Source organism: Myotis davidii, unplaced genomic scaffold (assembly GCF_000327345.1).
Source record: "Myotis davidii unplaced genomic scaffold, ASM32734v1 scaffold142, whole genome shotgun sequence".
Classification (NCBI taxonomy): domain Eukaryota; kingdom Metazoa; phylum Chordata; class Mammalia; order Chiroptera; family Vespertilionidae; genus Myotis; species Myotis davidii.
The window spans coordinates 687965-699345 of NW_006294400.1; the positions used below are offsets into that span (position 1 = coordinate 687965).

Sequence of the window (11381 nt, forward strand, 5' to 3'; positions counted from 1 at the left end):
CAGTGGTTGTCTGTTGGTTATACTTGGAGACCAGAGTGACCTTGGCTTTATTTGGAAAAGAACCCAAGAGGAAAATAGCCAAATGCATGTGGCTCCTCCCATGTGGGCTAGGAAGAGCTTATGAGGAAGGGCTGGGGGAAGAGGAGCAACTTCTCCCCACTTCCACCCCGCCTGGCAGGGAGGGGCCAGCAGGAAGAGAACGTGGGCCCAGTCAGACCAGAAGCCAGGAGTGGAGCTCTGGGGAGCTCGTGGGATTTCTGCCACGTCCTTTCCCTCAGAAAAGTATTGAGACATTCCTTTGGGGCTCGAAGGCTTGACAAACCCTTCCCTTCTCTCAGACTCCCTTCTGCTGGCCCAGGAGGTGGCCAAATGTCGGGGAAGAGCAGCGGCTTTGCCTCGCCGCCTTGTGGTCTTGGGAAAGGGCCCTGTCCTTTGTGCCTTGGCGTGTCCATGCATACAGTGGGGGCTGGAAACAAGGTGACAAACTCATACGGCCGCTGAGACCAGGCAGGTAATGCAGTGACGGAGGACGGGAAGTGGGATGCAGAGAGCACACGCGCCTCTAAGGCTCAGCCAGTTGTCAACATGCTAGACCACTGGCCCAGTGCTGTTGACCTGTTCTTTCCAGGAAGCTTGGCAATCTTACTGTTTTGTGAAATGGCTCAATTTTAAGAATTTATTTTAAAAATGCCAAGGTGCCCTACCTGGTTTGGCTCAGTGGATAGAGCAGCCTGGGGACTGGAGGGTCCCAGGTTCGATTCCAGTCAAGGGCACATGCCCGGGTTTCAGGCTCTATCCCCAGTAGGGGGTGTGCAGGAGGCAGCCAATCAATGAGTCCCTCTCATCATTGATGTTTCTCTCTCTACCCCTCTCCCTTCCTCTCTGAAATAAATAAAAAATGTTTTTTAATAATAAAAATAAATAAAAATGCCAAGGCCCAGACAAAACACAACTGTGGTCTGCCATCTGCTAGTAGCCCCTGATTTGCAATCTCCAGGCCAGACCCCAGCTAAACAGGATCTGGATTTGGTAGTTGTTCCTGCAAAAGGTCTGGGTGCCTGCCAGCCAATCCCAAGCAGGAGGGACCCATGGAGGCCCTCCGTCAGGGCCAGAGAGAGGAAGGGCCTGGCCTGAGGTTAGGAAGGTATTTGGTCACAGAGCCAGGACCAGAATCTGGGACTAGATTCCCAGCCCTGGTCATCTCCCCCACCCCACCCCCACCCCCGCAGGTGAGGAGCACAGGCTGTGGGTCAGGCTGAACAGCTGTGTGACCTGCACAGGTCACTTTCCCTGTGAGAGTGGATGGTAAGAGCACCTGCCTCGAAGGTCCATGGGGTGAGGACTCAGTGAGACCCAACAGGTGAGCTCTTGGCACAGCGAGCGAGTGCCCACTAGATGTGAGTTGTGAGGGAATCAGACCTCGCCAGGCAGGGCTGGGATGCCTGGGACAGTTTACAGCAGGGCCCTCATTCTGACATGTCCGCTGGGGAAAGAAGGGTCGAGAAGCTGCATTGGGAAGTCATTTTTATTCAGTGCCTTGCGCTGTAATCGTGTTCTGTCTGAGGGGAGAAGAGGAAGGAGCTGGCAAAGGAGTGGCCAAACCCTTTTGTAGCCGAGAGGCTGCCTCTAGAGCAGTGGTTCTCAACCTTCCTAATGCCGTGACCCCCAATTTCATGGTTACAAATTGAACATAATTAAAGCACGGTGATTAATCACAAAACAATATGTAATTATATATGTGTTTTCCGATGGTCTTAGGCGACCCCTGTGAAAGGGTCGTTCGACTCCCAAAGGGGTTGCCACCCACAGGTTGAGAACCACTGCTCTAGAGGGAGCTTGTGTCGGGGCAGCGGGGAGGTTATTGCTGCCCGGCTGCCACCTCTTGCCTGCCTGTCTGCAGGGCCAAGGGGCACAGACACTGGCAGAGGAAAGCTCAGGAGGAGATGTGACTTCCCCGCTGCAGCTGGGCGGTCGGCAGGTGCTGGTGTTTGCAGCCACAGCTTCCCGGGAGGGGACCGTGCAGGCCTGCGGAGCCATTAGGTGTACAGTGGCGGGAAGGGCAGCTCAGCTGTTGGCTGGAGCCTGCAGGAGACAGAGGAGATGACCTCGAGATGTCAGTATCACCGCTCCCCCCAGCCTCCAGGACCTCTTTAGGGGACTGGGGCACACCCTCCCTGCCACCTACCAGTTCTCCGGGCTCCAGGTGGTGCCAGAGGCCTCCATGAGGTGGAAAGTGTAGGCATGGCGCGAGCGGTCGGAGAGGTTTGCCTCGCTCTTGTGCACCACTTCTCCGTGGATTAGGATCAGGCCCCCTGGCAGGGACACAGCAGGTCAGGAAGGGACACGGGCCCTGCAAGGCTCGAGCAGTTTTGTGGCCTGTTCACCTCCCCATCCGTTCTCATCATGAGGGCCTGCAGCCTGCCCTGGGACCTGAGGCTGTGCTGTGGGACATGGGTTCCCGGGATCCGGTCCCTTCAGGGGGTCCTGTGCCCTCGGCCAGCTTTCGCAAGAGCATCCTTCTGGTGTTTGCAGAACCAGACAGAGCTGGGCTGGTCAGCTGGGATCTGGCCAGTGAGGGCTGAGTTGGACTTCAGTTCTCCCTTTTCCAAAAGGAAGAGGGGGCCCTAGGAGCTGGCATCTGGAGCACTTGCTGGGTACCTCACAGGGTCTGTGTGACATCTTCCAGCTTCCCCACTTCCCATCTGGAGAAACTGAGGCTCTGGGAGATTCAGTCATTTGCCCAAAGCGCCCAGAAATAGCGGAACCTGGAGTCTAGTCTGATGAGGAGACTTGGTGTTAATCCCACAGCTTCCCGGTTTCCCAGTATCCAGAGACCTCTCATTCTGTGACTTCACCGCACTCTGGTGAGTGGGGGCTCAGGGCCAGGCCGCAGGGCCCTGCCTTCCTGCCCCCGCGTCCCGCCTACCTCTCTGCACTGGTGTAGGCACGAAGAGGCTGTCATCCCGGGCTGGCTCCGACCCCAGGAAGCTGAGGCCAGTCACCGAGCCAGCAGGAGCCCGGACCATCCTTCTCTCCACTCCACCTGCAGACCAAGATGGGGCCTTTGGTCTTTCTTTTTCCCAGGCCCTTCTCCCGCGGCGGGTGGAGTATGAGTGGGTGGGGAGACGGGTGTCCTTACTGGTGTGCGAGCCAGGGATGAACCACAGGCAGCCGTTCTCCAGCGTGGCGTCCTCCAGTGCGATCCACACGCCCAGCACCCGGCCCAGGGGCTCCGTGTACAGGAAGGTGGCGTCCTGGTGAGAGGAGGCTGCAGCAGGCCGCGGGGGCATGAGGAGCTGGGCTCCACTCACCTTGGGCTTTTTTCTCCAGCCCCCAATCCTCTCCGAGCCCTCCAGGCCCAGCCTTCCCAGGGTCAGTTAGAATTTTGCCACTTCCTGGCCTGGAGACTCAGAACAAGAGATTTCACCTCTCAAAGCTTCCATCTCCTACACTGTAAAGTGGTCCCAGCACTAACAGGCCTCATGGGATTGCTGGAGGATTTCATGATGTGTGAAAAGTGCTGATACTGACTTTAATTACTTGCTAAAAAGTAGCTGCTAAATGGAGGTGGAAGAGGGGATAAATGGTGATGGGGAAAAAAAATAAAAGCAGCTGCTATTGCCCTAGCTGGTTTTGCTCAGTAGATAGAGCGTTGGCCTGCAGACTGAAGGACCCCGGGTTCAATTCCAGTCAAGGGCACATACCTTGGTTGCAGGCTTGATCCCTGGTCAGGGTCCTGTGGGAGGCAACCAATCATGTCTCTCTCTCACATTAATGTTTTTCCCTCTCTGTCTCTCCCTCTCTCTCTTCTACTCTCTCTAAAAATCAATGGTAAAATATCCTCAGGTGAGGATTGACAAAAAATAAAAAAGTAGCTGCTATTTAACTCCAGCCCGGTAACTGAGGCCACTGTCCTTAACCAGTCACCGACGATTCACCCAGTGGTGGAAGTCTGGGGAGTTGAGCACAAAGTGTGTGTGTGTGTGGGCGGGCGGGGGCAACAGTGTCCATAAGTACCCCTCCCCGGTGCTGGGGCTCAGTCAGGATGGGGACCACTGACCAAAGGCCCTTTGTCTTGGTCACAACCAGGTGGAGCAGTGCTAGTCTCTCCTCTTCCTTCCTGGGCAACTGTGATTTCAAACTGTAAGGGGGACATTGACAATCCAGACAATGTCAAGAGAACGGTGTCCTAATGGGGGCGTCCCAAAACACTTGGAGGAGGAATGGCTGAAGGAAATGGGGGTGCTGGACCTGGGGGGGGTGGCCATCGTCAGACACCGTCCTCTGACCGAGTGGAGGAGCTGGTCAGCAGGAGGCCGGCTTGGGCTCATTAAGAAAGGAACGGCTGCCTGAGTCGGTGGCCCCCTCACGGGAGGTATGTGAGCAGAAGTGGGTGACCGCCCACGAGGGGGGCCATAAAGGGTGTCTGTGCATCCAGGGGGGTTGGAATTAATCCATTTCTATGCTGAGTCAGTACTCCAGGGAATTTGTTAAGAACACAGGATTCCCAGGCCCTGGCAGCCCTACTGACTCATGATCTCAGGGAAAGGAGCCTGGGAATCTGTATTTTAACTAGATAGGCGTGCGTCCAGGTTCGGGAGCCATTGTGCCGCGGCTCCAGGATGCCCCCCAATCCACTGTTCCAGGAAGGACCGGAAGGCGGCTTCTCTTCCCTGGCCCACGGACATCGCGGCAAGCGCCTTCCCGCCCTCGAAAGACCCAGCAACCACCAACATCCCAGATCGCCCGCCACCGCCTCTGCTGGGCATCCAGCCCGCTCTGGGCTCACCTTCGCCGCCAATGTGAGGTTGCTGCAAGAGAAAGGGCCAGGTGAGAGCAGCGGGGGAGGGGGGAGAGGCCGCTCTGAGTTTGTGGGAAGCTCTTCCCTGGCACAGGTGTTTACCTCCAAGATTTCCCATCAGCACCCATCTATCGGGCACCTACAGGGTGCCAGGCCCTAGAGGGCTGCAGAGAGAAAAACCACCCTGCCCTAGAGGGCACTCCCAGTCTGACCATGCACATGCCCGAGAAAACATGAGGCAGAGGTGAGGGGCAGCCATAGAGGCCGGGACCCAGGCCAGCCCCTCTCTTCCCAAGGGAGCTGGAAGGCTTCTTGGAGGAGGTGGTACTGAGCAGGGTCTTGAAAGCTGGAAGCAGAGCATTTCAAAAGCCGAAGGAAAGAGGTAGTCCTAGGGATCCCTGTCCCTCCTACCACCACATTTTAACAGCACCAACTGAATGCCAGGTGCCTTAGCCAGAGAAGACCGATTTTACATGTTCTTCCCCCAACTTAACAATAACTTGGGAAGCCATTTTTGGCTCCCCAAAAAGGAGGGGCTTGGTATGAGCATTCTGCCCATTTTACAGAGGGTAAACTGAGGCCTGGGGAAGCCGGGGAGCTCACCTTAAAGATGTACATGCTCTGCACCACCACAGGCTTCTGGAGGCCCAGACTTCTGACCAAGGCCTGGAAGGGGGCAGAGGTCACACTGCCAGCCTAGCCACACTCACTTCTGGCCTATCCGCCCGCCCTCGCCCCCACCTCTGCTCACCTGCATTTTGGGGGAGTGTGTGACACGCTTGAAGACAGGGTCATAGGCGTGCAGAGCTGCAGGACAGAGGTGGGCTGATGGGCCAGTCCCCAGCCCCACATATCCCCCCGCCGCCTAGCCCTGGCCACCCAGACCCAGGCCTTGTTCTCACTGATGCTGTGCATTAAGCTTTCTGCTTGTTTATAACCAAGGAGTGGGCCCCACAGACAACTCCTCCCCATCATAGGTCCCAGTCCAGCCATGACCTTATTCTTGACCTTCCAGGCATCTGAGAATCACTCCAGCCCTGCCTCCCACTCCTCAGAGGACAAAGGGCTCCCAGGGGCCCATCATGCGGTGGCATCTCAGTATTGCCACTCACTCTATGTGACTTCTCTCCTGTAAGCCTCAGTGTGCTTCTCTGCACAATGGGACTAAGGCCTGCCTGCCTCCCACGCTGCCTAGGACTCACAGGGCAACTCATGCAACCCCCTCCTAGGGCCCGCACTCAGTAGTCACTCCTCTCACTGTTGGCTATGTTGTTACAAAAAAATCAGTGTGTGTGCCTCTGTGTGTGAAATGTTATATGTCAATTATACCTCAATTTTAAAAGTGAGGGTTGAGCCCTAACTGGTTTGGCTCAGTGGATAGCGCATCGGCCTGCGGGCTCAAGTGTCCCAGGCTCTGATCGATGCTTCTCTCTCATCGATGTTTCTAACTCTCTATCCCTCTCCCTTTCTCTCTGTAAAAAAAATCAATAAAATAAATTTTTTTTTAAAAAGTGAGGGTTGAATGTACTTAATGCCACTCAGTTGTACACTTCAAAATTGTACAATGGTAAAGTTTATGTTATATGTATTTTATGAAAATTTTTTTACAAAACTACGATGATATAACTTCAAGTTTAAAAGTAAGCAATATAGCCCTGGTCAGGTGACTAAGTTGGTTGGAGCGTTTCATACACCAAAAGGTTTCAGGTTCGATTCCAGTTCAGGGCACATACCTAGGTTGCAGGTTTGATCCCTGGTCAGGGCGCATATGGGAGGCAATGGATTGATGTTTCTCTCTCACATCCATGTTTCTCTCCCTCTCCCCCTACTTCTCTTTCTCTAAAAATCAATGAAAACATTTTCTCAGGTGAAGATTAAAACAAAACAATAATAAGCAGTCTACAAAACAGATTATAATGTATCAGACTGAAAAAACAAACCAAAACACCAGCTTCCTAGCTTGCTTTGGAAGGGACCATGTCAGCAGGTTAGGTGCTCCTTACGGAGACCCCAGGAAGCAGTGGGACCCAGGAGCCCCATGCCCAGGGCCTGGATCATCCCAGGCCATGGGAGCTGAGGGGTCTACCTATGCCCATGTGGGGGGGGGCCTCTTTGGACCCCCCTTCCCAGTGCCAGGTGATTAGCATCACAAGGTGCAGAGGAGCAGGGGGCGCTGCTGCCAGAAATGCCACTTGCTGGGCCACTACTGCTTGCTTTGGGTAACGCCCCCAAACCCCCCAGGCCTCAGTTTACTCAGGCCCTTTCCCCAAGGTGCCTACTTACCATGGGCAATTTTGTTGATGGCTTTCTCTGGGGGGACCAGGAAGTTTCCTGTGGCACAAGGAGCAGGTACAGGCTGAAGAGCTAGAGTCCAGTCTCCCCTGGGTAGTGCCCCTGCCCCGCCCCGGCCTCCGCCGCCCTGGGGGCAGATACCCGAGTCCAGTGTATCCCCACCCCTAGGGCCCCAGCTCCAAACCTTTCTTGTCAAAAACGCCTTTCTCAAAGAAGAATCGAATCTTGTCGCCGCTGCTCAAGAAATAGTCTGTGCTGCCCTGTGGAGGGGGGACATCAGAGGGACTGAGCAAGCATCGAGGGTCAGAGGTGGGCCTGGCGAGGAAGGAAGAGGGCGCACATGCTTCCCACCCACAGGGCTAGCGACCCCCTGGTGCTCCTCAAACCTGCCCACCCACCAAGGCAGAAGTGACTGGCAACCCCAAGGGCCTGGGAGCACAGCTGGGAGCTACAAGCATGACATTTCTTGGAAACCTCTGAAGTCACATGACTCAACCGGCGCTACAGTGGTTCTCAACCTTCTGTCCCTTTAAATAGTTCCTCGTGTTGTGACCCAACCATAACATTATTTTCTTTTTTTTTTTTAATATTTTATTGGTTTTTTACAGAGAGAAGAAGGGAGAGGGATAGAGAGTTAGAAACATCGATGAGAGAGAAACATCGATCAGCTGCCTCCTGCACGCCCCCTACTGGGGATGTGCCCGCAACCCAGGTACATGCCCTTGACCGGAATCGAACCTGGGACCCCTCAGTCTGCAGGCCGACGCTCTATCCACTGAGCCAAACCGGTTCGGCCATAACATTATTTTCGTTGCTACTTCATAACTGTCATGTTGCTACTGTTATGAATCGTCATGTAAATATCAGATATGCAGGATGGTCTTAGGCGACCCCTGTGAAAGGGTCGTTCGACCGCCAAAGGGGTCGCGACCCACAGGTTGAGAACCGCTGCGCTAGAATCAAACAGGCCTGGTGCCCAGATAGCCTGGGGCCACTTGTGTTACCTCTCAGAGCCTCCTTCCTCATGCAAAGGGGAATAATGACAGGACTGACCTCCAGCGATTGTTGGAGGCTTTAGGGAGAGGCTGAAGCTTACCGCAGGAGAGAGCACAGACCCTGGAGCTAGAATACCTGGGTTTAAATCCCAGCTCTGCCGCTGCCTGGCTGTGTGACTATAACCACGTTACTGAACCTCTCTGGGCTTAATTTCCTCCTAAGACACAGTTGCTACTATGGCGCCTATCTCATGGGGGGGGGGGGGGGGGTTGGGGGTTGAAGGATCCTGAGCAGGTATATACAAAGCACTAGGACAGTCCTTGGAGTGCCGATAAGTGACATGTATCTGCTTTTGTTATTATTACTGCTGCTAAGTAGAGAACACGCCGCAAGGGCATGGCTACAGGTTTGATAAATATGAGCTATTACTGTTCTTTTTCTATGTTCTTAAGAACCTCTCCCTGTTCATTTTCATATCATGTTTCCAGTTTCTTAGCATCATATGAAAATGATGTTCCAGAAAGACGTCCCATGCTTTCCTGTGGCGTTAGCCACCCTGCCTTTCTGCACAGCAAAGGAGTGGAGTGGGGTGGCACCAACCCCCACACGTGGGTTCCTGCCACTGCTTTACATGTGTCTCCATGGCTCAACTTGGTGACCTGCCCCGCCCCTTCAAAGCCTTTCCCACTGAAAAGTAAAAGTTACGTGTGTTGCTTTTTGTTTTTTTTCCCAACATTCTTAGCTCCTCTGCACCAGGATCAGAGGGAGGGAAACATGTCAGGGAAGCATAACTGATATTAATGATATTGAAGGCAATGATGCTAACTGTGTGAAGGATTTTTCCTTAACTCATTCATTCATGAGAATTCCCTGAACCACGCACACGTGGACAATAACAAATGCTGAAGTGAATTTACAGATGGATGCAAAGCTGACCTATCTACAGGGCAATAAGTGCAGTCTGCATAACTGTGACCAGTGCAGGGCACGGAATCGTAATTGCATCCTGCCAGACCCCGCTCTTACCCATTTCTATACACAATTATCTTCTGTGCATCATTATCAGTTCTGTACAACTTAGAGTTGTAAAATAACTCAAAGGCAGTGAGAGGTATGGGAGGTAAGCTGGGAGGACTGGACAGGACACCCTCTCATCATTTTTTTTTTATAGTATGTTTTTATTGATTTCAGAGAGAGAGAGAGAAACATTGACTGGCTGCCTCCTGTACACCTCCTACTGGGGATCAAGCCCACAGCCCCAGGCATGTGCTCTGACCGGGAATGGAACCAGTGACCTCCTGGTGCACGGACGATGATGCTCAACCAACTGAGCACACTGGCCGGGCTCAACTTTTTTTTAATTTCAAAGTCATTCACAAGATCAGTAGTGAATACTGAGGGTTTACTGAGTCCCGGGCGCTGTGTCAAGCTATTTGCAAGCGTTATAAGCCAAGATATATGCACTTGCTCCTCCCGCCCTCCACCCCCGCCCCTCACTGGTCCCTGGAGCATTCTCAGAAGGCAGCTTGGAGAGCACAGGATTAGCCCCCCCGCTCCTGGGAGTCTTTACTTGACGCTGGACACAGGAGCCCCGTCTCTGCTTCCCCCAAGGAGAAGGCTGGAGTGCTGACAAATGAAACCAAACTTTTAGAGGAAATTATCATTCTGTAACCCTTTTCCTCCCTCCGCAAGTCCCTGCCCTGTAGGCTGCATGGCTCCCGTCATTGATTCCCTTTGTGCCCACCAGGTGGCAGCAGCTCCTCAGCATGAGTGTGAGTGAGGCCCTTTAGGGGGCCTGGACTACAGGCAGCGCTGGCTTGGGAGCTGGGTAGAGAACTGTGGATGAATTCCCAAGTCTCACCTTCCCCATCTCAAACTGTGCTGAGTGGCATTAGGTCACTGGAGGGAAACGGGCAGAGTTTCCAGGCTTGGGGGATAAGCCCTCCACAGGCGGGCACATCGTCATGTTGGGTCCCTGGCCACCAGGAGGCCCTTGGAGACCAGAGAACTACTGAGGAAGAGGGCAGAGCAGTGAACTGCATGGATTTGGTATCAGACAGACCTGGGTTAAAATCCCATGGTTTGGGCCAAGCCTCATTCTTCCCACCTGTCAAATGGGGACAATAATGCTGACCTTATACATTCGTCCTGAGTCATGGAGGAACTATGCGTATAGGACACTGAGCCTGGAGCCTGGCACATGGAAGGCTGGGGCCTGATTTGTTTTCAGAATGAGCCGAGGGCCTCTGGGCTGAGCCCCCATCAAAGACCAGGTGGCATCTCCGCCTGCCCCAGGCACCTACCTGCATTCGCAGCTGCTCCTCCCCCTGGGTGGAAAATTCTGTGCGGCAGTGGAGCGGGACCTCCATCTCAGCCACGATCTCACCGATCCTCCGCTGCATGGCCACACACTCTTCTGCAGACAGGAATCCTTCCAGCACCAGGAATCCATCCTCCTGGAACTACAGGCAGGAAGGGGCTCAGGCTTCCCCGCCCTCAGACATCCTTTACGCGAGCTGCTTGGACCTCTCCCCCCAACTGTGTAAACGCAGGACCAGTGTCCTGTCCATTGCTCTGGCACCCACCCTGGCCACAGTGCTTGGCCTCCAGTGAGGAGCAATCCATATTGGCTGGAATGGCCCCGCTGGTGTAGCTCAGCTGTTGAGCGTTGACCCATAAACCAAAAGGTCACGGGTTCGATTCCCAGTGGGGGGCATGCAGGAGGCAACTGATCGATGTTTCTCTCTCATTGGTGTTTCTCTCTCTCTCTTTCTCTCTCCCTTCCTCTCTCTGGAATGATGGAGGAGGAAGGGAAAGCCAAGTGTCCCCCTTCCCCGTCCAGTGGTCCAGTGAGCTTGGATCACAGGGGAATATAACCTCATTCATCTACCCGACTAAAACTGATTGGGCACAGACTGTGTACCAAACACGGTTTTAGTAGCTGGAGATTCAGTAACAAGACACCAGCCAGGATGCCTGCCTTCCCGGAGCTGCCAGTCAAGCGGAGGAGGCTGATGGGAACGAGCCGCACCCAGGGGAACAGAGGTCACAGACTGCTGAGTGCGAGGAGGAAGGGGGCAGTTCTACAACTAAAGGAAGGAGCGTATGTAAACCAGATGGGGAGGACGGGAGGTCTCGGGGCAGCAGCCCTGCGGAAGTGATATTTAAAGGGACCAGCAGGATAATGGGAGTGGAAGAGGGAGGAGCACTCCAGGGAAGGGAGCAGGATGTGTGAAACCCTGAGCACGAGAGAAACACGGAAACGTGAGGAATGGGGACCCGATGGTGCCGC

At 54.1% G+C, this 11381-nt stretch overlaps 1 protein-coding gene across 3 annotated transcripts in view; it reads right to left on the reverse strand.

Annotated features, from left to right (window-relative positions):
- Nucleotides 1-1767: 1767 nt before the first annotated feature.
- Nucleotides 1768-11381, reverse strand: part of PHYHD1 (phytanoyl-CoA dioxygenase domain containing 1) — a 12035-nt gene continuing 2421 nt past the window's right edge. The window contains exons 2-11 of one of the 3 annotated variants that reach the window (XM_006768491.2): nucleotides 10393-10551; nucleotides 7278-7353; nucleotides 7085-7132; nucleotides 5553-5608; nucleotides 5405-5467; nucleotides 4790-4811; nucleotides 3140-3268; nucleotides 2927-3043; nucleotides 2186-2312; nucleotides 1768-2082 (exon numbers count right to left, since the gene is read on the reverse strand). In XM_006768491.2, coding sequence (XP_006768554.1) covers nucleotides 2037-2082; nucleotides 2186-2312; nucleotides 2927-3043; nucleotides 3140-3268; nucleotides 4790-4811; nucleotides 5405-5467; nucleotides 5553-5608; nucleotides 7085-7132; nucleotides 7278-7353; nucleotides 10393-10551 — 843 coding nt within the window. In that variant the 3' untranslated portion in view covers nucleotides 1768-2036. The remainder of the gene's footprint in view (nucleotides 2083-2185; nucleotides 2313-2926; nucleotides 3044-3139; nucleotides 3269-4789; nucleotides 4812-5404; nucleotides 5468-5552; nucleotides 5609-7084; nucleotides 7133-7277; nucleotides 7354-10392; nucleotides 10552-11381) is intronic. The other 2 variants (XM_006768492.2, XM_015567032.1) reach the window with 2 other exon arrangements.